This window comes from Anopheles merus, chromosome 2R, assembly GCF_017562075.2.
Source record: "Anopheles merus strain MAF chromosome 2R, AmerM5.1, whole genome shotgun sequence".
Classification (NCBI taxonomy): Eukaryota; Metazoa; Arthropoda; class Insecta; order Diptera; family Culicidae; genus Anopheles; species Anopheles merus.
In genome coordinates, this window is record NC_054082.1 from 6,947,535 (window position 1) to 6,972,900 (window position 25,366).

General features: G+C 49.3%; 1 protein-coding gene across 5 annotated transcripts in view; it reads right to left on the reverse strand.

The window, feature by feature from the left end:
* LOC121588448 (band 4.1-like protein 4) overlaps positions 1 to 25,366 on the reverse strand; it is a 92,752-nt gene that overhangs the window by 3,295 nt on the left and 64,091 nt on the right. For 3 of the 5 annotated variants that reach the window (XM_041906388.1, XM_041906387.1, XM_041906389.1), the window contains exons 3-13: positions 11,422 to 11,526; positions 11,219 to 11,343; positions 11,012 to 11,109; positions 10,120 to 10,328; positions 9,884 to 10,036; positions 9,652 to 9,797; positions 9,366 to 9,566; positions 8,109 to 9,212; positions 7,456 to 7,602; positions 6,184 to 7,384; positions 3,362 to 3,609 (exon numbers count right to left, since the gene is read on the reverse strand). In XM_041906388.1, the coding sequence (XP_041762322.1) occupies positions 3,362 to 3,609; positions 6,184 to 7,384; positions 7,456 to 7,602; positions 8,109 to 9,212; positions 9,366 to 9,566; positions 9,652 to 9,797; positions 9,884 to 10,036; positions 10,120 to 10,328; positions 11,012 to 11,109; positions 11,219 to 11,343; positions 11,422 to 11,526 (3,737 nt within the window). The remainder of the gene's footprint in view (positions 1 to 3,361; positions 3,610 to 6,183; positions 7,385 to 7,455; positions 7,603 to 8,108; positions 9,213 to 9,365; positions 9,567 to 9,651; positions 9,798 to 9,883; positions 10,037 to 10,119; positions 10,329 to 11,011; positions 11,110 to 11,218; positions 11,344 to 11,421; positions 11,527 to 25,366) is intronic. The other 2 variants (XM_041906390.1, XM_041906391.1) reach the window with 2 other exon arrangements.

Here is a 25,366-nt window from a genome sequence, read left to right on the forward strand (position 1 = left end):
GGACTTTGGTACCAAAAATAAACCCCCAAAGCTAAACCACGGGCGTGGGAGGCACCAGCAAGGCAAGCGTGAATCAATATCATATTACCAAGCTCGAAAGCTCAAATAAACAGTGCGCGATGCGTACGCGGAATATCGGGTTGCGTAAATCCACCCGGGCGTATATGTGTGCTTGCATGGTCTGGTGCAGGGGTTGAACTGTAGCCTATTCGTTTGAAATATTATCTGGCCTGTTGCTATTTGTCTAGCCACGGCCGGCTTTGATTCCCTTTGATGAAAGCGTTACGCGCGTAGGGTACAGTGATTAGTGCGCCTAATCATACGGAGCGCAATGTAACTGTGTCCCGGAGCGCGTACAATTTAATGCTTGATAAAAGATTAGCTAGAACCGCAGATGATTTAATTATCTCTATGCCTGTGTGCATGTGTGTAGCTTTCGTGTGATGGGTTGTGAACAGAACTGTACGCTAAACAACATTGCAAGGGGTATCATTTGTAACATTACTACACGTGATGCCTTGCATGGCGGCATGATTGGACCTGTTCAATATGTAATAATGAAAAGCAGTCAGTCAGTTTTTGTATTGAATCTCTGTCATCACGACTTTGATCTAAGTAGATATACGAACTAGCAGAAGAGCGCACCTAGCGGCAATAATGGGAAACTATTCTTCAGCGTCGATACAATTCTACTCATGGATTCTGAAGGAAAGGTTTTCGGATTCTCACGTTAATTCTCCCAGGCTAGTGATCTCTAACAGTAAATTACACTTCATTAACATATTCTTACATCATCCTTCTTTACCCAAACACAGACATACTTTGCATGTAAAGCACAACAGCATGACTATGCACTTGTGCATAACTTCTACGCGCATTTCACTTTCGGTCGAGTCGGTCAGGTTTCGAACGAAATACGAAATGTACTTAACATTTACAACCATCACTCGCGCATTGTGTAACTGATTAATCATCACGGTAGTCATGAAGCTTATGTTGCCGCTCATTCTCGAGAAACTAAAAATGCCAATTCTCATCCAACAAGGATCCACTAGGATCTCCTTCACAGTGGAGCAACTTTGGACGGAGATGTCGGGGTCGTTAGCCCATTGGGGTGTGTGACACGAAACATCCTTGATGCAGCCTGTTTGGCTTTCGATATTTGTTTTCGGTCTGAGGTTTTCCCTCTGTCCGTGCTCCAAGCGCACGAAGCAAAAAGGGTGAGGCAAGCAAAGTGTGAATCGTTTGCGGTTCATCCCTATTCTACCGTAAACCAGCTCGGAGTACATACTTTCCCAGCACGAACTGTTAATTTTTACAAGTGCATGCCCATCCCTGGAAATGTATTATACGCTTTTGCTTCAGCTATTCAAAATGACTCTAACCCTTTTCGGTGTGCTGCTGCTGCTGCTGATGATGCTTGCGCCCGTGGTACGAACCGTACGTTGCATGGGTTATAGCGTGGTTGTTGGTGTTACGGGCGCTCGTGCCCAGTTTTGTTGCCCCTTTCGGGTAACCCTTGGCGTCGTAATGTTTTTGTTCCCCGAAAGGGAAGCAAAATTTTTGGCAATATCAACTTTTGAGGGTGTAAAGTTGAACTGCGAAAACCAACGAGGCGGGCGGACGAGAACAGGAAGGAAGGTGGCAGGCCGCCCACCATAAGCCCGCTAACCTGAAGCACTTCACACAGGTACTGATTTGCCCGGGCGAGGGCAAATTCTGAGTGTTAGGGGTTTTTGCTTTTCGAAGCAAATTCTCTGGCCACGGCATCGGTAAAATGAAACAAAAAAAAAAAGGAGGAACCGAGCAATCCACCGTTGATCTAGCCGCAGGGACCATTGCGTTCTTTTCGTGCACCGGATCAGGAGTATTATCCTACCCGAATACACAGTTTGCTTAATGAGCTGTAATTTCAATAGAGCGAGTCACTGACAATGAAGCGTGGTAGCGTGCGCGCGGTATTTCCAGCCGGTGGAATGTTTGATGAGCATATTTTTTGGGGAATGGCGGCTGGCGTGTCCACGGACGCTCGGCGCTTGGTTTTCTGCCTTTTCAACGGAGAGCGTTGTGATTTGGAAAGTTATGCAATCGGTACCATTTTGCCGGCACGGTACGGTGTCCGTACTGTAAGGTCGTGGGCGGTTTTGCAGTGGATGAAAATTCTATACATGGATTGGAAAAGGAACGAACCAGAAAAAAAATGGAGCCTCCGTACTGAGAATGAGCTTAAGAGCTCTTTATCCTTGCCCCAGCCCAATCCAATGTGTACCGTCGTCTCGTATAGGTCACATGCACCACCTCTACCTGCCATGGATCTATTTTTGTGGCCTTCCAAGAACTCGCTATCTTTATAACTGCCGTCTTTCGGTTGTCATTTTGCGCCGGCAGCATAAGATATAATCAACACCCATCCACTTATCAACGTGCTGCCTTTCCACCGAAACGCTCCGAAGAAAGTTCAAAGTGTCCGAAGCGACGGAGGTGGCGCCGTTGGGTACTGAAGGTACGATGTCGTCAGGTGGAATTTTCTTTCAACTTTCCAACCACCACCACCACCACACCACCTCGATCACCATCTGAAGCTGTACTAGGGTTTGCTCGTTGCCAGGGGTTTCCATGTTTTCAACTTCAACGACCCCTCGGGGAGGAACACACTGTTATGATAAGCTTTGGCAAAGGGTCGGGCTGGTCGGTGGCCAGGGTTGGGAAGGAGAGATGCCGTACAATTTGAAAAGAGTTGCTGCCCAGAAAAAAGGGGGATGCCGCCGTTTTCTTGTGATCGTGACGGTAATGGTTAAGGGATTAATTAAGAGCACTTGTGAAAACAAACCCGAATAACGATTCCATCCTAATGATGTGCTTTTGTCACATGGGTTTAATGTAGTGCTGGGGAGTACCTAGAAGTCATGTGATGGCGTATGAGTGTGTGATTTGCCGGATTTTATATCATCTGCTATTTCAAGGATTTTAGAAAGAGATTTAAAAAGCTTGATCGCTTATTTTGGATGTGCTTTTAAGAACAAGTGATAATAGAATATCTCGGAGAGATCTGGATTTTCATCTAAAATATCTTATTGAATCTACAATTTTACCAATGATACTCATCGAATCATTATGCTAATCAGAATTACCAGAGTTTTTCGATTCTAGTTGCTCATGAGCTTTCCAACTTTTGGTGGATTAGATGGTTCTATTTCAACGTAAACTACAAATTAACACCCAGTATAGCAACTATTTACAAAGCTACGCAAACTATATCTCAAACTCTACCAGTACTTCGAACGCTTTATTGCCCCAAAGAATGAATCCCGAAATAAATGAAAACAACACAACAATCCCTTCACCCAGGTGCTCTACTTACCGTCGGCTCTGTATGATAGGTGTTAGTATCAGTTCTAAGCTGGACGAACGATGGTTGCTGTTCTTACCGAGACCGAACCGCGCCGGACTAGATCGGACCTGGGGTCGAGCTTTGGTTAATCCCGCCGAATCGGCGGAGGCTTTGGTCGGACTGTTACGCACACCCTGTCCACCCTGCGGCCCACCGTTGGCCGCCGGGACTGGTTGGGCGGTGGGCGATGAGTTCACCTCGCTGTGCATGTTTCCATTCTAGAGTCGGTGCCATATCGGTACGTGTGTGTGTTTGTGTATGTCAGGGAGCAAAAGAAACACAAGCGCAGAGGCTAGATTACTAGACGATACACACGTCTCGGTTCTTGGTTAGCGGGTCAGAAAGGCACCGCGAAACCGAACACTTCACACGAATTACAAACATACAAACAAAGGAACATGCAATGTTAGAGGGTGGTACTGTGTGCGCAGGCCAAGTGGTGGGGAGGGTTGTTAACAAAAAACAACGAAATAATAATCAATTTGAAAACAATATTACATTGCGTTTCACATATTGCTTTTTAGCACGTGAAATGCAATTTTAAAACACAAAGTTTAAAAACATGCAACACATATATAAGGGACGAACAAACATGCAACTGTTAGGAACAGGATATAGAAGGTATCAACATCAACTTTGGCAGTATCAGTATCAACTTTGGCAGAGAAGCTGTCAAAAAAAAGGTTAAAAATGCAACGCTGTGCAACGCTTTGCATACATGCAGGCGACTTTGCCTAGCGTACTAGTAACGTTGTCTATCAACAAATAATACGCCTACAGCTATGCAATTTTCAATACAAATATCTGTTTTACAAGCCTTTCTGTCGATGCTCTCTGCCAATTCGAACGTCAAGGAACAACCAACCAAGTGGAGCAAGCAGAACCGACAAATTGCTTACACTTTATCTACCCTACCCAACGATTAATCCTATGAAATAGAGCAATGTTTTGGAACTTTCCACACACTAAAACAAATCAAACCATAGTCCAGGTCCCACTCAGAGCGATACACAACAAATAACGTACAATGGCTGCAGAAAACTGGGGCATCTATTGGATTCGCTTCGATGCTTCCACAGCCGGCGGAAGAGGACTGGTAAAAGGGTAGCAAAAAGAAGCGAAAAAAAGAAGGCGGAAAAAGCTTTGTTCCACAGGTACGGCTGTGCTCCTAGAATGTTTCCGGGGCTGCGAACACGCTGCATTCGTACCGCCTTTAGTCACGGAAAGTCGACAAGCTTTTTGGCTCGACAACGCGCCTGACAGAGGGAAAAAGGGAAACAAAAGGGGGAACGTTAAAAAACGGAAAACTTTTACATCGTTTACTTATCCCACAAAACAAACGAACTGTTACCGGTGCCCATTTTGTCGGAAGACTAGAAAGAAGTGGAGCTGGCGGGAAAAGTAAAAAAAAAAAATACAAACAACCACCTCCTGTACACAACTTGCACTCCAACCCATCACGGTTGCGGACTCGCGGCGATCCTCCATGCAATAGAGCCGTCGGTTTGCGAAAAGCAACACGTGGTGTGCAGCAGCGGGAAGTGCCCCCGTCCCCAGAAGAAAGCTTATGGGATGCCAAGAAAAAAGCGCGTAAAGGGAGGAAAGTGAACGCAACAAAAAAAAAAAAAAAGCAAACTCATACCACCCACATCCGTGATAAAACTGTGTATGTGCGCGCACGGAGTTGCATCCAAATTCTGGGCTCTCATTTTTCCCTGCATTCTTGTCGAGCGTTTTTTTTTTCAGTTTTTCCTGCCAACTCTCATCACGTCAAGTCAGGATTGTTACGAGTGTGTGTGTGATGGAAAGAAGAGATCGCGAAGAAGCACAGTGAAACGGACTGAAAGCTTCCTTTGTTCGTTGAAGCATTGCATCAAATGCATCAAACAGTTCATAGAGTGAGTCTTTCAACAAGAGGGGAGGAAAGAGAGAGATAGGGAGTAACAGAGAGAGAGAGAGAAATACCTTAGCGGCAAGTCAAGAGCTGGGAGCTGCATGGGAAAGGATCAATAATAAGTGCGCCAAGCCCAAGACCCACGGAATGGGGGCGGAAAAAAAAGCGAATGCACTCTCAGCGGTGCCGGATGTGGAAACATGTTTTGCCCTACCGTTAAACTTCCGCGTATTTTATGCTTTTTTTGTGTGTGTGTGGAACCATGTGGTAAGAGGAGGTAGAACTTTTCCTTTTTATAGCTACCGTTGTTGTTGTTGTTGTTGTTGTTGTTGTTGTTGTTCTGTAGTTTCCATTCATTCAACTTTACAGAGCATCGGAGCTTAGGTTTCGCTCCTCGCTTCTGCTCCTTCACTCGCTGTTTTGTTGCATTACAGCAAACAAGTGGGGGAGGGGGTGGGTAAAATAAACGGGGTGGAAAGCCAAACGATGTGTAAAGCGCGGGGCTTGGTGAAGGTGAAAATCTAGAACAAAAGTATCGCGAAACAATCATCTGCCTTCTCTGCCTCGTGCTGTTAAAGCTGTTGTGACATTGCATGCATTTAGGGGTAAAAGCAGGGGGCACTACAAATAACAACACAAAACCCGGCTGATGGGCATGCACGGTAGACAGATGCAAATTGCATACCCTACGGGGGCTTTTCTAAGTAGGGAAGAAACGGAAAAAAACTTAGGAAGAAAAACGGCATGCAAATCATTACGACAGAAAGGACTAAAACACACCAGTTTTTTTTTCTTCTAGGAGTGCCAAGTGCCTTTCACTCATGCTAACAGGCTGACCAGCACACTAAAAAGGACAAGCGAACACATGCAAGCGAACGAACAGCTCAGCATTACTTACACTGCCCTCGCACTGGCGGGTCGGCGTCGAGTTTGCGGGCGTTTGCTCGCCCGGCCCGACCCGTGTGCCGTCCTGGTTCCGGTTCGTATCGAAACAAATCAACGGACCGACCCGATCATCGACCCCATCCTCCTGCCCCTTGGTGCCGTCGATGACTTCCCACGGCCCATTCGGGTTGTTGTTGTTGTTGTTGTTCTGGTTGTTCAGTACGTTCTGACTGCCGGTGGCGCCCATGCCGAGCAGTCCGGTGAAAGTTTCCGGATTGTTATTATTTAGGCCACTACTACTACCACCACCACCACCCTGGTTAAGTCTTTCCAAGCCAGTCTTATAGTTTTCCAGATAGTCGATCGACTTGTTGAACGATGGCGATTGTACCATCGGGTGCCGTTGCTTCCGGTCGCCCCCGGAAGTACGGCTGAAATTGTGCACACTGGTGATGTGGTTGTATTGGTGCTGCTGCTGCTGCTGCTGCTGGTGTGCCTGTTGCTGCTGATAGTGCCGTTTCGGGCGTATCGGTACGCCGATATCGGACTTGGTGCCGCGGGTACCACTGCCGGCACCCGGGCCCAGCCCGTGGAAGCCCAGCCCGGGACCGCCGCCCACGTTCGACCGGAAGCCGGTCCCGTCGTAGTAGTAGTGGTAGGGCGCGGCCGACGACGACAGCGTCGCCACCGTGTCCAGGTATGTGCTAGTGCTTAACCCGCTGCCAATGCTACCGACACCGCCGGCCGCCGGATGGGCGCGCCCGCCGAGATTGTTAGTGAGGTTGTGCGGCCGATACGCGTGCTGACCCTGCTGCTGCTGGTGCTGCTGCTGCTGCAGGTGAGCCTGGTGGGGTTTCGGGGTTCGGGTTAGGCTGAAGGTGTAGTGATTGTTTTGATAGTGTGTGTTGTTAGTATTGATCAAGCGACTGTTACTGCCGTTGGCACTATGTACACCAGGTACCGAGGAGAATTTGCTTTGCTGATGTGGTTGTGTTTGTAGCTGCTGTTGCTGCTGCTGTTGTGCCTGCGGTTGTTGTGTGATAGCTGCGGGAGGGTTGGTTTGCCCCGAACGACCGGGACAGAGCGGAGGTTTCCTACTACTCACAGTGTGATGGTGCGACTTCATCGTGTTGGACGAGGAGGACTTGGTCTGGCCTGACGTCACGGACGCTCCGGAAGACTTGTTCGTACCGTACTTGGCGCTGTCGCTGGATCTGCAAAAAACATAGGACCACCAATCGAGCATCAAGATAAAGGCTCATGCGGGACAATGAAAATCTCATACCTTTCCGACGAGTAGGCATAGTCCTGATCAGCTCCGAGGCCAGAATCGGTGTGCTCATGCGACACCCGCAGTCCCGAGCTGTCGAGCGGACTCAAGCTGGATCCTGTTGGCGAGATGAAGTCACCCATGCTCATGCTGGACATCATTCTGCAAGCAAACGAGAAGATCCTTGTACATTGCGCACTCATCCAGAGTCTTCCCGAGATCCCAGTGTAAACTAAGAGAAACCCGGATCGTACTATGTAAATAGCAATCCCACTTTCCCAAACACATCAATAGCGTAGATTTTAATAGTTTATGCATTAAAACTCAAAAAAAGAAACCTAGTGACATGATCCATAACCTCTTTTGAGTAACAATTAAAAGAACTTAGACCATGCCAAGTCAGATTTGTTGGAACTATCAGGATAGGACTATGCCCTTCCTTTATCTTTCGATTTCTCATTAGAAGAGTTAAGATATGTCCTTTTACCCAAGGTAAGGCCTCTAAACTCCAACGATCGAGTAAGGGATAAATCTTAAGGACCTTCTTTTAAGATGTTTGAAGGTCCTTAAGATTAACTCCTTGCCAGCGCGAGTTTAAAGTTAGTACATGGCGACCATCTATACATAATCTAAAGTTACTACACTAGTATTGCACACCCCCTGCTTACCTTATAAGCCCCGAGTTGCGGTCGTATTCGCGCGACGAGCTGATCGTACTGGCCGATCGTATCGAGCCGCCGTTGATGCCGTTCTCCACCAGGCTACCGTCGCCACCCTTCGCGTACGGGTCCCGTATCCGGTCGATGCGATTGTTGCTCGCCTGTTGCTGGTGCGCCGGCAGCGCATGGTGATGCTGGTGCTGATGGTGCTGATGGTGGTGCTGCTGATGCTGCTGCTGGTGGCTCGAGAGCGAGGTCGACGATTGATGACTAGTCTTGTGCACCTTGAGTGTGTTGGGCTTTTTGGCGGCATGGTTCGTCTCGACGACCGTGTACGGGATCTCGCGCAGCTGATCCTCGGTCATGCCGGTCGTGTCGACCAGATCGAACTGCAGATGCTTGGTCAGCTCGCTCGACCAGATCTTCTCCGACGGCGACCGGTGCTTGCGGTGGCGCCGGCTCCGATGGTGATGCTGGATGATGCCCGCGTCCGGATGGGCGCCCTTCATCACCTGGCTGCTCTTGATGACGGCCGCCTTCGGTACCGCGTCCGAGTGCTGCTTGCGCTGCACCTCCAGCCACTGTTCGCCCGAGTCGACCAGCTCGATCGAGTCGGTCGACCGGCGGTGGCCCGAGTAGCTACGATCGCGGCTCTCCGTGTCCGACCGATTTCGGCGGCTCTTGGAGCGATGGCGCCGGTGCTTCCGGTGCGAGTTGTGCGACCGACCGGAGCGGCCCGATCCGCGACTCATTTCGCTCTCGTTGTCCGACACCCGGCGGCTCCGATGGCGGCGTCGCCGGCCCGAGCGCGACTCGTTCGACGAGTGACTCTCGACCGAGCTGGACCTCATCCGGCTGCTGTTGTGGTTGCTGCTGCCATTGTTGTTGTTGGCCGGTGCGCTCATGCGCGTCGAAGCGGACCGTACCGACTTGGGGCTGGAGTTGATGCCGAACAGGCCGCGCTGCTGCGACCGCATCCAGGGGGCGCTACGCGTACTGCGTGGCGAGTCGGGCGGCACAACGGATGCTTGCGATTTGCCGCCGCCGCCGCCACTACCAGCTCCACTGAGCGCGGCCGGTATGCTGCAAGTAGAACGGTAAGGGCTCTCAAAACTACACCACGCGAAAAGGAGCACACCAAACACATGAACATGGTGGTGGTGGTGCGAAATGTCGGTGAAAGTGTTGGAGAGCATGAAGAGAATGAAAAATACGATGTATGAGATAGGGAAGAAATGGCAAATCCTGCTGCCACAGCACACTTACGATTGCGCCGGTTGAGGTATGGAAATGGATTTGATTTCCTGCTGAATGTATTTCGGTGCATCGAACATCTTGTCCTCGGTCGTCGGCGGGACATCGTTCATCACGCGCCGCGGCTGTCGGCGGGACGGTGTGCGGGTGAACACGGGCGGTACACGCTGTTGCGTTGAGAGGTCCTTCATCGATTGACGCTCCGAACGGGCACTGGGTGGATGGGCGGGAGAATCGGAAGAAAGTGTTGGAGATTTAAGGCGGAAAGCAAAGGATTATTTCGCCTCCCCTTCCTTACCTGTACTTGCTGGCAAGCGTGCCGGTCGCTTGCATCGGTGCCACCCGGACCAGGCGGAAGAACGAATGGTGCTCCACGCAGCACTTCCACAGATGCTTGCAGGCGCTCTTTTTTGGTGTCTCGAAACCGTACGTACTAACTTCATTCTGCAAAACGAGCAGAGAAAACCCGAGAAAAAAGGGCGCTTTAAGTGTCCAGTCGTTTGGTGGCGCTGCGTTTTTTGGGGACTTACGTTTTTATCACAGACGCGCAGCATAAAGTATCGTCCCTTGTAGTAGACCTTCGCTATCCGAGGCCAGTAGTAGTGGGCGACGGTGGTTTTGTTGCGCAGCACCACGATGCCACCGGGCGTTAGGCCGAGAAAGTACTCCACACTGTCCTCGCCCTGTCGGGGAAGGATGAGCAGAGAAGATTATGTGAGGATGTGAAGAATGGTGGGAAAGGTAACGTCCGAGGTCCATCACATACCAGCACCGGATGCAGATCCACCCCGTACATGTCGTGCCATTTGACCTTGTCGAGATAGTTGAACTCGGCCTGGGACGGCGCCATCCCTTCCAGCTGGATGTGCAGCTCGTGGATGCGGCTCTCGATTTCCTTCGTTTGGTTGTTGAGCAGCCGGAACTCGGACACGTAACCGGGCGGATGCTTCCGTGGATCGTAGTTGCCCAGCTCGGCTGTAAAATCAGGAATAGGGCTCATGACAGGCCAAAGCTCAAACATTGGGGGACTCGACTAGTGATGGGTAAAACGAAGATTTCGTCGGAATCGAATCCGGCTAGCTCCGAAGTTTTCTGGAATTAATTCCAGTTTCCACAACTGAGTTCTGGAATCGGAATCAGCTCCGGAATTGGCTCCAGAATCGACTCCGGAATCAGTATCGACTCCAGAATTAGAATCGACTACAGAATCAGAATCGATTCCGTAATCGAAATCAACTCCATAAACGGAATCGGCTCCGAAATCAGAATCAACTTCAAAATGGAATCAGTTTCAGCATTTCCCTAAGAAAAGCCATTTGGATCCATTGATAGTACGTATTGAGAGCCGCAAAGAATCCAAATTTACTTTTAAACGATCCATTCTCATGAAGATTCAAGGACTGATCTCGCTTCTGAAACTTCTCATTTCAATTCAAGAACTGATTATCATTCCGGATCTAATTCTATTTCTGGAGTCAATTCTGATTCCGTTTCCGGAGTATTTTGCGATTCCAATTCCTGATCCTATTCCGATTCCGGAATCGATTACAGTATCAAAATCGAATTCAGAATTGATTCCAAACACGGAATCGTCTAGGTTCAATTCCGAGCTCCCACCACTAGACTCAACCACAACAGCAACGACGTTGATAGCTTACCCTGCACGACATACGCTCCCAGCTCGGCCGCCAGCTCGAACGACACGGGCAGCCGGCCCTGCAGAATGTCCTGCTTCACCTGCAGATACAGCTGGTACCTGGGAGAAAAGGGAGTTTGAGGGTGGTTTTGATAATTAATTCCAATATTTATGGCCAACACAGCAAGGTTTTTGGTTGAAGCCAGAGCCGAAGGAACCGATCTCTTACCGCGTAATTTCTTCGACCAGCTTGCAGGGATCGCATGCGTAGAACTTGACGCCAAAGTAAAGGTCGTACGGCACCTTGCCCGCCTTCAGCTGGCGGGAGAGCCTTGCGCCCGGATCGAGCCAGTGCTGGGGGTAAAGAAAAAAAAAGCTACCATGTCAGTGGTCCCGTCGGGTTGAATGCCCCATGCCTACCGTCATGCTTACCGTCTGATTGTCCTGATCGATGTACCGGATGCCGAAGTAGGCCGTCTCTATCAGGTTCAGCCGGGCGAACACCACATCCAGCAAGGCCTGCCCGGGCAGATCATCCTGCAGAAGAGACGGGGAAAGGGTCGTAAAAATGGAAAATAAATATTTGACAGCCACAGAGTCCCTGCCCAACGGCACCCCAATGTCCCAGCAAATCCCACAAGTCAGAAATTAATGATTTGTTAGCGGACGGGGTTTTCGGAATCATGCTCTCACTCTCTCTCTCTCTCTCTCTCTCTCTCTCTCTCTCTTTCTCTATCTCTCTTTGCTGTCCTGTCTCTGTAATGTCATTGGCTGGATTTCCTCGCGCGCGTTATTGCGTATTGCGACTTCATTTCGCAAACAGTTCTGTTGACGAGAGCCTCACGGTGGACGGTCCCGTTTGGGCCCACAGACACCCACACATACCCTCCGACGCGTTCCGGATTATTTGCGTTTCATCATTTTCCGTCCCCAACGAAAAAGGGGTTTTTGTGTAACCCGAGAGCAGCGGAATAGTAGTAGTAGGGCCTCGGTTTCGCTTGTTTGGTCCGATAATGGTTCCGGTGGCGTTCCGTTGCGGCTGTGATGATAAATGTTGACGTCCCCGTTGACGGGCCCTTCCCCCGCACTGGCACAATGCGCCCATAACAGTCAGGATTGAAGCGTCAGCGGCTTCGGGCACAATATAAAATAAACAGCACACAGAGCCATGAGCCCCGTGAGCCCGAAACAAATGCACAAAAGTTCAATTAATTCCCTTGCATCCCGCCCGGAACAAAGGGGGCGGGTGATGATTTTGTGGTTTGTGCGGAGCAGTTTCGCAATTTTCGCAATGGCAATGGAGTCAAATTTTGGGCCCTGTTTGGGAAGCTAATTTGATTGCACCGCCATCATCACCACCGGACGGACAGCCACCACGGTCCAGTTTCCTTGCCGGTGCGGAAGAACAATCGCCATTTGCATTTGTTCGGAAACCACCACCACCACCACCAGGGGTCCGAGTATTGCGTTGCAAAGGGTCTTTGGGAGGGGGCAGGGAGATACAGGTCAGCCGCTGTGCCGTTTGTCCCGAGTGATAGATGGTGTGCCCGTCGTCTTCACAGCGCAACGAGACCCACACAGCTTAGCGAGCAGCCGCCGTTTTGGCTTTGATTTACACTTCCTGATCGGTTTGGGCAGCTTACCCAGCAGTGGTTTTCCTCACAGTGGTCTCTAGAGCTTACATTTTTGTACGGTCCCCCCTGGTACGAGCCCTCATGCTTTGCTAGCTGTCATTAAAGAACGATTGGAGCGAATTGTGCACCGTCACAGTGCGGGTTGGACCCACGTGCGCGTCCAGTTCTCACTCGCGTCTTGCAAGAGGAACGGTACACTGGGGAGCCGCTCGGAACCATATGTACGGCGCTGGTACCGTCCATTGAGCGACGATGGACGATGTTTCTTTGCTTGCGAAGGAGCTGAACCCCATATCGCGTGCCAATCTGTGCGAAGAGCGATGGTGCTCGGAGCACAATATAAGACACACGCCCGGGTCTACGGCGAGAACTAGGACTTCCTGCTGCGTTTCCGAGCAGGCATTGGTGTTTTGCCGTCCGCATGAGTCAGCCACTTTGCCAGCGAGTGCAGCTGCCGAGGCAGAGCGAGAAATGATAAATTGTGTGATGATGGTGGGAAATTTGCATTTCCCTCGGAACGATTTGCTCGCTTGTTAAACGCAAAGATGTGTGCAACACAAACATTTGAATAACGGTTGGTGAAGCTGCTAAGACCGATTCTTAAGCAAGACGCTTCTTCTTTTGAAGGGTCGAGAAAAAGGTGTCCAAAATCGTTCACGAGTCCCCTAATAGACTAGCACGCGGAGGACATGCTTTAAGTACACAAGCCGTTAGTTAATGTAATCTCCGACGGGGGAATCAATTAGGCGTGGGTAGCTTCGGTTGGGAGCTTTGCTTGGCAGCTCCAACCGCGCGCTGTGCCAAAACACTGCAACTCCCGTCCTTGTGTGTCGCATTGGCCCGTTTTTGCAGACTCCGAAAAGAGCACCCTGAACTGGCGTGAACTGTCCAATGCACAACTTTTCCGTTATCAGTGCAAATTAACTTTTCTGCACCCACCAGGCATGCATCAGCCCGGTCTAATAGAATGTACCTTGTAGGAGAAAGCTCTCGCCTTGTTGACTGCGTGCGTTTGTTTGCCGTTTTTCACCAGCGCTAACGCTCCCTGGTAGCTGGCACGGTTTCACAAAACCCGCGAGGCGTTGGTTTATGATGTCGTTAATCTTGTTTCAAGACTTATTGTGCACTCATTTTTCACAACCGCCACAGCGAGGATCTAGCGAACGGATAAGCGCAGCGATAGAACGCGCTCAATCCCGGGTTGGTTGAGTGTTTGTGCTCCGGATGCTAGGCGGACGGGGTTGTGTTTGATTCAGCTGGAGCGAAAGCGATGCCAGTGAAGTGGCTTGGCAGGAACCATCGATCTTAGTTTGGGAAGCGTGACTTCTTGCTTGATTTTTCGGTAAACAATGCCAGCTTGGTGTGTTGTCTCTCTTCCTATGCTATTATAACAACATGATAAAGCAAGTTTGTGTTTAAATCAAATTGCGATTCTTGGTTACCTTATTGTGGATGTTTTGGAAAATGTAATTTAACTTTGATAAGCATTGTTACAAACATCGATGTATGCTTTCTCATCAACTTCTCTGGCTTATGTTTGCATACCTTCATGAAACATTTCGCTGCCAACATCAAGGCATCATCTTCTCGCGCATCAAATGTGCTGCAAACCAAACATTCGCACGCATCGCACTGTAGCAGGAAAAGCCTGCCGGGAGCGTTCGAAGGGCCAAACCATTAATATGCACCACTGCAGCAGCTCTCAAGCCGGTCGGCGTTGATAAGACGGTTCTCTCGGTCGGGGCATTTCAATTCGCGCAGACCAACTGACTGCATCCTCCAGTCGGCCCAGGCAGTCTCCAGCCGGCCTGGCAGAACCCGTAACCGGTAACAATAGTGTCTTTCGCGTGTCTCGGAATTGGTGTGGAGAAGTAGGTGAGGGAATGTAACGTTTCATCGATCATCACCGATACGCGAAGCAGTGCACTGACGCACGGGGGTGCACAATCGATTGCTGCCCTTGCTGTCAGGGAACTAATCGGCAAACAGCCCCGTCAGCTTTGTGCAGCCTTCGGGGTGACTGTTGACCTGCGGGATATAAATCAACTATGGTTGCTCAAATTTCACAGCTGTCTGTCACTCGGGTTTCACCAGTCAGATGGAGTGCAACTGCAGCTATCTTGATTCTTGAAAATGATTTGTCTACTTCTGGATGGTTAAAAGTGTGTTTGTGTGTGCATTTAATAGTGATTGATTTTGGAGCACAAACAACGGAAGAAAAAAGCCTGGGACATAATCAATCCACCAGAGCGAATGCACATCTTGTTGGGTTACGGAGTCGCTCGAAAGAACTGTCTGCACTATAGCAAAACTCTCCCTTCCCCAAAGTTTGCCAGGCCCGAGGCTCTTTGATGTGTCATTTAATCTTCTCCAAGATCGTACCGATAATTGAAAACGTGACGTTTTCCCAGCAACCGTTCGCTTCGCCAACTATGCGCTTCGTCTCTCTCTCTCTCTCTCTCGCTTTATCTCTGACCGAATTTTCTGAATGCAGGCACCAAACTGGCAGCGAAATGTGAGATTGAAGCATCATCCACCCAGCCAGGGCGCGTTCTATTCCTGCTTCTCTCTCGACTTTTGCAAAACTTGCGCCTTTAACAGGTGGTTGAAAATTGTGACTTTCGACGACCTGCTGCTTGGGTCCCCCAATCCCACGCCACAGCACTTCCCAGAACCTCACGGAAGCCGAACCTCCGTCAAGAGTCTGTCATCATCTATTTGAGTGAACTTTTGTGCGCTCCATTTTCCAGCCGAATTGTGTGCCCTTTTTGTGACATTGCCGCAGGGTGTGTGTGTGTGTGTGTGTGTGTGTGTTGAACGGTAGAGTTGGGTATTTAAGGGAATACAAAAAATGCACATCGTAGACTATGGTGAATCTTTTGTTACGATTTAACTGGGAAATTAGAACTGCTGTGAGCACTGAAACTGAGCGCGCAGCAAATACAAACTTTAACATCATTGTACCGAAAGCTTTGATTACGTTTCCGTTCCCTTCGGCTGTTGTTGTTTTATTCTTGCCCAGAATCGCTCCCTTTGCCTTTTGGTTGCTTTAAGCTGGTGGTGCCGAAGCCTTCCCTCAAATCTTAATACAATTCATTAATAAAAAGCAACCCCCGTCACCCTGAGTGACTGCGCACACGAGAACGCGGTCGTGGCCACGAATTATGCGTGAGAAGCTCGTTTCTTTCCTCGTGCAGCCATGGGTCATGTTTAATTCAAAATGTCATAAACACAGTCAAACAAAAGAGGGCCACGATTCCTCGATGGTTTGTTCCGCATTTGTATTGCTTCCGTCGTCGTTCTGCAGCCCCTTTCTGGGGAAGATTGGCCGCGCCGGGAATAATTATAAATGCTCCTCCAAAAGTAAACATATTATCTAATTTGTTGACGCTGCTTTGCATTGAATAGGCTCCACTTCCCAGCGGGTTGTCGTAACGGGTGAAAAGTTGCACCAATTTCAAGACGGCTATCCAGACTAGGGGGCAGCTTTCAACCGGGCTCGCAAGCGATAATGAAGTCGTTTTCGAATAAATCATTCCATTCACTCCGCGTTGATGGAGACACTAGCTCACGCCGAAAAATGGCTGGCACACGTCCACGTCCGAAAAGCCGCGATGACACACACACACACACACGGAAGGATCTAAAGTGAAAGATAAATACCCCCAATCATGCCATCCCATTGCGCACCATTACTCATAGCGAGCGGTGGCAGTGCACGTTCGCGATTGCATACTGTCAGGCGCATCGTCTGCGTCATGCGTTTCGCGCTAGCTGCCAGCATTATTGCCGCGTAGCAGTAGCATAAAAGGCATCATGCTGCAGCTGGAGATGATACCAACCTGACGGAAAGAAGGAAGCATAATTTGTACAAAGCGAGCATCAATCACGCGCGCAGCAAAACGGCCGAGTGCGAATGCAAGGACGATGCATTCCGTCGGACACTTTAATGAGATGGGCTATTAGACAGCGATGACCTTCAACCTCCGCGTGTCTCCTCCCCTTCACTTGGGGTGGTTTTTTGAGCCATCCAGTGGCGTAGTGAAAAGGAAGCATTTTTCTCCTCGGCTTCATTAGTGAGTGGGAAAGCTTTGACGTCCGCGTGTATTCGCAACAAACCATCAATTGTGTGCGGCAGGGTGTGTCCTTGGCCCATCCGCTGACCTTGATGTGCGTGTGTCTGTGTGTGGGATCACACACATAGGTTGGAGTGGCTAATTTGCCTACTCACCCCTTCCTCCCAACATTCCATGAGTGCTTTAATTATGTGCTGCCCACCCGGTTTCTTTCCGTTCAATTGAACTCCCGGTCAAGTCAATCGTACAACAATATCTCGGCAACGGTCTGAAATGATTCCATTTCTGTTCCGTTCGGGCTGGTACCGGTTTGTTCGCCCGTTCGTCTCGCGAATCCGTGCTCAATGTCCGTCATTAATCAATGTGAGCACGCTTTAGTGCGTACCGTCACGGTTACAGGCGGGTGGGCAAGAAAGAAGGTAAGGCGACAGTCGCAAACTCAATCAACCACGTTTCCGGCACGACACCTCAGACGGAATTGGCATGGGAAGGGATTGGCAGGGAGTGCTGCCAGGAGTGGATTAAACTCTCCACCAGCTTCCCCGTCTCACCGCAAAACTCCTGAAGCTTGCGATCGTTTCCAATTTTCTGTGTGCGCTCGTGTGCCTTGTGACAGTAGTGAGTCGCGGTCTCATACGCCACGCTAATGATTGTTAATTCAATTTCGACAAAAAATATCCTCCCCCCCCCCTCTTTACAGACTCATTAAAAGCGTCTGTACCAGCAATGCTTATAAGGTGAGCATCATACCGCTGGGAAATGGCGCAATACAGCGTGCGAAGCGTCCGTGTGTCTCGGGTGAGGTGCAGCAAGGAAATTAAGTATTAATCACTTCTCAAGCCCTCCGCCGGCTCAATGGCAACCGAGCCGTGCAAGACCCCTTTGCGACCGCAAGCAACCAAGCCAATCGCGGGAGTTGCCGAGTATCGAGTGTGTGACGGTGTCGCTGATTTTACCCTTTCATCGACGCTAATTGATCGCTTCGGCTAAACATCGACCGACCGACCTGTCAGCCTGTCACCGACCGTGAGGAATTGGACGGAACCGGGGTGTGCAATAGCTGTGGCAGCGGGACGCGGACGGCGGCTGCACTCGAAGTTGCATTTGAAGCGGCGAATAAGCTTCATCTCAATGAATTGTACAGGAATGTGTGTGAGTGTGTGTGTGCGCATGAAGTAACTGAGTCTGTGTCGCGTTCGTTCGCGAAAAGATCAACTCAACACCTGACAAAACAAGATCCACTTTTGGTAAAGGCACGTTTGGTGCATGCACTCGATATGATAGCGAGCCGAATCCATTTGCCCACCAGCACTGCTCGGGTGAAGGCTTATGCATCAAAAGGAAAAGGAGAACAATATAGATCAAAAACATGAACATTTGCAAAAAACGCCCTTTTGAGCACGATGATCGATTTTGCAATTTAATCGTTTGGCGCGCACGAAATAAACGATTTATTTATTTACATTTCCTTTTATTGCCCATTCCCGCGCAACGTATTTATTTATGTGACCTATTTGCAACGATCTGCTGCGAATGTCCCTCTCCCTCCCCCGCTGGGCGCATTAAGCGATGCTACGAGGATGGCACACGCACGGAAGTGTGAAATAGGCATAATTTGGTTTGGCTTGAATTGAAATTAATTACCATTTAAAAAATGGGGCTCACTTTGATAAATGGAATTTCATCGATTTATTGGGCTGTGAATCAGGCTCGAGCAAGCAATTTCCACACGTGACTGGTGGACAATTACATCCGCTCTATACATTTGAGTCTTTAAAAAGGGCGTTTTTCTTGGGTGTTTAAATTATGTTACGCAACGCGATATTAATGGATAATGTAATTGCATACTTTTCGGCGCTTGGTTGTTGATTTGAAACAATCTATGCAATTTGCATCACAAAATACGCTTAATAGAAGATTTTATTCTTATAAGAATCTGTGTTGTAGTCCTTACCTCTTTCTAAGACTTTCTTCGCTTTAAAACTAGAAACGCGTTTGAATAGCTCTTGCTCCGTTGCAAGTTACTAAGGGACCTTGGCGAAAACTTAACGCTACAATCAACTGCTCAACACGGACAGCCGTTGCTGGGAAGGTCCATCAGTGTAGGTGAATCAATTTGAATCACTATCAACATTGACAAGGGAAAGGAAGACCTTGGCCCAACGCACCAGCAACGATAACTGCTATCACTGACGGTCGGTGACTTTTGCTTTCACGTACTGCCATCGCGGGAACAAGTTGTGTTATAATAATGGGTTTTCTGCGATCCAGCTTTGCATTAGCCGACGGGATGCTTTTTACAAAAGGGCAGACACGGGCAAGTTTTCTCGAGTTTTCTCGAGTTTTTCCGAGGTCGCGAGCATCTCAAGTAGCGCTCGGAACTGGAGAAGCTCAGTGGACCATAAATAGACACCATCCATAAATTACATTAATTAAGGCGCGCTAGCAGAAGTGGAGCCAACTGGAGGCAAGTGACACCGTGCGCTTGTTGACATTTTTACAGCGGTAGCAGTAGCAACAGCAGCGCACAAAGTTGTACGGTGTCATTCGGGCGCCTTTGCCATTTTGGAGCAAAAGGGGCCAGAAAGCAACAGCACTTGCATTAGTTTCTTTGTTTTTCTTTATTCGGTTTTACAGTGTTTTTTACGCATCACCCTTACCACACCGCAAGTGCAGCGGAAGCGAACTGTAATACACGGCAACCTGCTTGCAACTGCAGTTCCCAAGGATTGGCATTAATTGGCAGATTCTTATCGTTGTGCGGGGAGAGAAGGCCGAGGCCGAGTTATTTTCATAAATTTTGAAACCCTCTCGCCACCGCAAGACACGCAGCAAATCAGCTTTGCCGCACGAAACAACGAAATCCGACCCGAATGTGGGGCTTTCGTAATTAAAGGCGGAAAACAAAGGCAGCATAATCTCTTCCCGTTTCCTCCCACCATGCGCAACCATTCGAATCATCCGCTTGCTTTGATCGCTTTATGTGACATTAATGATCGTGTTCGTTGATGAAAAATTGAGCCACGACTCTTCCATCGTTTTTTTGCCGACCGGTCCGCCGGCTGATGATTCACTTCAGTTTCGATAAGTTTTAATTAAAACCCATTCATAAGCGCACTCAGTTAGTGTGCGTGTGTGCAGACGCTCATAAAGAAGGAAAGGAAAGCGATAGTGCTGTGCAATCCGCCGGCAAATCCGCCCGGGCATGATGCACTTTTCAACGCACACCGCCACCGCTTGCCCCGCAGTGTAGCGCTCAATCCACACGTCCGGCCGCTGCTGCTGCGTCCGGTATCTCAATCAATACGTTTTTATTTTGCAAATGTATTTCTTTAGCCCTTCGCAAGCTCCCTTTTGTGCCCTCCCTCTCTTGTCCAACAGTGGTGCAACAGTTGCCGCAAACAGCAAGCCTCCCACGAGCAGCACTTGCAAACGGCGGACATAATTATGGTCATTGTGCATCACACGGCGGGTGTATCGCGCACTGGTAATCTTCTTTATTTACCACTTTTTAATAGGATTGCATTGCTCCTTTCAGTTCCCAGCCTCTACTCTGACTCGGTTGCATTCGTGTTTTTTTTGTTTAATGGAATCGTTTACATCGTCGTTCGATTCACACCACCACCAGCAAGGGTTTGTCGATCGATGGTTTGGTGCAGTGGTACCAAAGCGCCACACCCGGTCCGAGCAGGCCCCAGCTGCACTGGGGGCGGTTTGCAACAAATCCCCCATCTGGGCACGGCGATGGTGTTGTGGTGGTGCTTCCGCGCTTGATTTATGGAGCCTTACCGCGGGCGCGCGCGCGCGCCTCCTAGAAGCGGTTCGTTTTTTTTACTCCACTCTCCTTACTCAATTCTCGATTAAAGCCGTTCAAGATGCTGCAGTGAGCGGGAATCATCATGCTACGCACGCATATAAATCGATCCACATTTGTAGCCCCCGCGTGCCCGGGAAGCTATCTTTATTTAATGTAAATCGATAAATCACAAGCGGCGACGCGGGATGCGAAATGCGACAATATTTACTCAAACACAGCGCCCATTTATCACCGACCGAAAGGTTTTTTTGCTGTGTGTGTTGTTGCTCCCCTATTTCGTCCATTTGTCGTGGTAGAACGATCGTGTAATGGTGATAAAATTATCATCAAGGAATGGGGTTTTTTCGTTTTTTTTTTTTGTTGGTGTAATAAGTAGAACGGTAAAGCCAGCGGCGTTTGTGCCCTGCCGTGAGTCACCCGGGCGTTGGAGGTGGAGCGAAAAACGAATCGAAGGCGAGGCCCAATCACGCTTGCCCGAGTGAACTCATTAATAATTCAAGAGCTCATTTCGTGGTGCAAAAGCGGCTGTAATTGCTGAGGAATCGATCGGCACCGCCCTATGAAGAAACTGCGCTCAAACTCAAAAGGGAACAAAAAAAAAACACATCCGCCAAAATGCAATGCACCACCAAGAAGACACAGCGGTAGTGTAGTGCCGCGGTCTATTTGATTAGCGATCGTAACGATCAAGACTGGTAGCTGAGTCCTTTTCGCGAATTTCCCACCGGCGACACGATAAATATATGTACATTTGCCCGCAACTAAACACACTCAGAAAGTCACACAGACACGTTAGTATCAATTGAGATATTGCAGTTTAAGCTGAGTGCGGCTGCCCTTTCCATTCCACTGCCCAAAGTAGCGCCCTGCGCGGACGTGTTGAAAAATTAATCGTGACTGCAATTCGACTCTCCGTCGACCGGCCAAGAGCACTGCAATTGGGCACGTCGCGCCCAAAGTGTAGCTGGGGCAAGGAGTTGGTTTTTTTATTGGAGCGCCCAGTAGCAGTCGGTGACTAATTTGACACATGTCACGTTAGTTTAGTGTCCCCGGGGCGCGGGCGGGCGCGACCCGTTTGCTCCCGATGTCGGCTGGCAAATGTCGCGCGGCTCCCAAGCTGTCGGCGGCCGTTCGCCTCGTTCGCCGTCAGCAATTACGGTAAAATATGATTTCCTTGAACTTCGCTCCATTGGCAATCGCGACGGGTTCCGGGAGTTTTCGAATGCACCGAGCACACAAAAACACCATTAATCGTTCGCTCCGACTCCGGAACGACGGAAAGACGACGCTGCTGCTGCTTGTCGGGGGGAAGATGCACGGGTGCATTTTGCTCGCAAGCCGACTAACAAGCCGACCCTTCCGCCTGCCATCATTTATCTTTCTATGTGTTTGTGTGTGCATACCGTTAGAAAATCTCATTCATTGTGTACGCATTACGCATTTCGTGCTCGCAAAAAAGGGAAGAGGAGAAAGCCACCGGCCGCCAATCTTCGCCAAAGGAAAAACGGTTTCCAGTTTATTAAAAACCTACAAACGACGCCGGTCAATTGCACACCGCGTATCGATTAATCATCTCCCGCGAAGGGGGAACTCTATTTTTCCACCCAGGTTCTCGAGCGCGCATCCGTCTATACCCCGAGATGGCTAGATGGCACAAGGGGGCGAAAGTCAATAGACAATTTAGCGTCTCCGCCGCTGTCTTCCTGTCGGTCCGAGAGGAGAAGAAGCTGGCGTATGTGTGTGTGTGTGCAGTTCTAGTGCGGTCGTTTGATAGGTATCTCATTTTGCCGCCTGATCGATAGCGCCGTCGGCCTGCACCGCGTATTGCAATCATCGCGTAGGGCCTTGCAAGCCCGACCACCCTTTTGCGGCTTGTTGTGGTGTGTCGGTTCGTCGCTTTCCCACCAGATGGTAGGTGCCAGTAGGTTTGCCTCCCGTTGCTTGGCAAGAGGCCACGCTGTGTCGGAGCAGCGGGACGAAGCGAGGAATTTATATCAATTTAATAATCTATTAATTTGAATGTTTCGATCAGGTTCGCCGTTTGCCGGCCGCGTGTGCGCGCTTGCGAGAAATTACGGTAGCCCAGGACGGGCAAGAGCGGCGGGGAGCAGTTAACCCACTAAACGACACTCGCGGTGCGGTAACGGTACGATATGGCAACATAGTTATGCAATTTTCCCCTCCCGTCTCCATATGAGGTGGTTATTGGCTCTACCCTCTCCGTCTGCTCTGTTTCGTCCCATCAAACTGCGCTGATTACGTTTTCCTCCGTGGATAAGCTTTAAACGAGATAAGATGTGAAGCTGGCAGATGCAGCCTGTCCGTAAGTGGATGGCTGAGAGATATTAAAGTTCACCATATCGGGGATGTGTAATATCTTGAAGAAATGCGTTCCGATTTTAAACCCACTGCTGATACTGTCCCGTCCGTCCTGTCGATCCATCCGAGCGTCTTTACCTGTGGATGGGAAAGGGAGAAAAAAGAAAAGAACAATCGTCATTACTACGAGCATATACATCAAGGACAGTGACAGTAATTACAACGACATGCTTGATACAGTAACGGGATGGGGGATTACAAATGGCTTGTTTGTCGCTTGTCAGCGGCATTGGTTCTGTATCCAGCTGTTCCTATACACTAGGCCGCCTTGGTGTGGGTCAATTAGAAGCTAAGCGGAGTGCGGTAACGCTGACGGTTCTAATTAGACGGAGCGGGCGTTACTGCCGCCATGTCTGCTGTCACACTGTTAGGCCAGCTGGTGTTGACAGGTTGAACCAGCGCCAGAGCAGTGTTTATCTTGATTGGTTGACGAAGTCCGCGAACGACAGAGTTTGTCGACGAAGCACGGGGCTTTAGATATGGTAACACTGATAAGTAAATTGTGACTTATTCATAATTTAACGTGAAAAATGAGTTTCCTTTCGCAAAGGCAATGCATTTTGAGAATTTTGGTTTCAGAATTGAACCATGGAATGTAACCTCTCCGTTCTATCATGAAGTAAAAGTTTGAGATATCTATCGCTGTTGGAGCAAAGCTGCAGAATTTCAGGTTCTTCAATTTCCGAGGCACAAAGAATGCCCAATTCTTGTTACAAGCGTTCCGACACTGTCCCAGTCACCCTGGTTCCTCCTCCCAGAACAAAACAAAAAAACACTTAGCAACGTTACCTACAACTGATCTAGTTTACCAATCGTACCGTTTTGTATCCTGGATGCTGTTACATCATCGCCCTTTTGTTCACGGTGCAATTCAATTCCTAATCGGAAGCCCCTCTTGTGTCCGGTGCGCAAATCAAGACGTCACGTGTAGCCAGAGCACCGTGAAAGGTTCTCACATAAAGGAGTGAATAAATCCAGCTCCTGTGTGTATGTGTGCGTGTGTGTGTTTGCTGTAGTGTACGAACAATTCACTCCTAGTAAACACAGACCATGGACAGGATGACGAGCCGCCTGCTCCGGCTGTGGTCCAGTCTGCAATGAAAGGCTCGCTGCTGCTTCTGTGCCTTGCTATGCTTCCCAGCTGGCATCGGAAGCATCGGCAAGTTCCAATACACCTACACAGGACGGATTTGCGGTTATCGTTTCATTTTGTTGATCTCCCACGCCCTCCTCGGCTAGCCATATTACACAACAAAACCACGGGGAAGCCAACTAACAATGGGAACCGTTCGCAAAGATTTCTATGCCCAAACCGTACGAGCCGGAGATCCTTTTGGGTATACATACGCGTGTATGGTCTTTGATTTCTGTTTGCACGCGTGTGATGGGAGTCTTGCCAGGGCCTGGGCAAACGTTCAAAGGCTTTTCGTCACTCGACCCTCGGGTTGGGGAATAGGAGAGTTGGAAATTCAAACCAACGGGGTTGTAATTTATTTGTCTCAATTTAATGCAATACTTCCTACGATACTCTCCTCCACGACCTGGTGGTGTGTTTGTTTATGTGTATGAGTCGAATGTCGCACAGTAAACGCTTCAACACCGGTGCTTTGACTCTGTGCGGTGCGGTTTTGGGTGCGGAATGCAACCCCACCAGCAGGTTGGCAATTGACCAGCTTGGCGAACGATTGCATCCCTGTTTTTGTACGATCGGTCGGTTTACCGGTCGGGCGGTTAGTCTCTCGAATGACATCGTATCGATGGCATTGGGCGAAAACCGAAAAACCAAGAAAACCGCTCCCATCTCCAAGGCAGCAACACTGAGCTCGCCCGACCCGACCACGTTTTGCCCGAGCCGGATGTCTGCACTGTTCGGGCATAAATTCCGGAACTGCGCCATCCGGTGCTGACTTGGGTAATGTGGAAGCTTTTTGTGCTTTTGTGTTGGAGAGAGAGAGAGACAGAGAGAAAGGAAGAGGGAACCAGCCAGCAGGAAAGGGATTTTTCGCAACCATTGCCAACTGTGTCCCAGTGCGTCTTTATGGGCGAATTTATGGTAATGTGAGCATGATTTCCTTTCCGAGCAAATGTTCCGTTCTTTCTTCTGAGCGGTCACACGCCGGTTCGGCTATTGTGCCCCAATCCAAGTACACCACCAAAGGTCGTAGCATTTTTCTGGTGGTGTTCCTTTGTTTTTAGTACTGAAAGTAAAACAAACAAAAAACCCCACTTCCGGCAACATGATACAGTAGGATTTTCTGATGTGCCCAGAGAAGCGTTTCATCCGGGTCCGGCGGCGGAGGTAATGATCCAGTTCTTGTGGTTTTGTTTATAGACTATCGCAGTGCTCGATAATTTCGGCACAATTTGTATCAGTTTGTGGTGGAACAATAGCACATTTTGATTCGTTTAATTCTAGCTCTTTGTTCATTGAATTCCCACTGCTCAGCATAATTCAACTCTCATATCCTCTG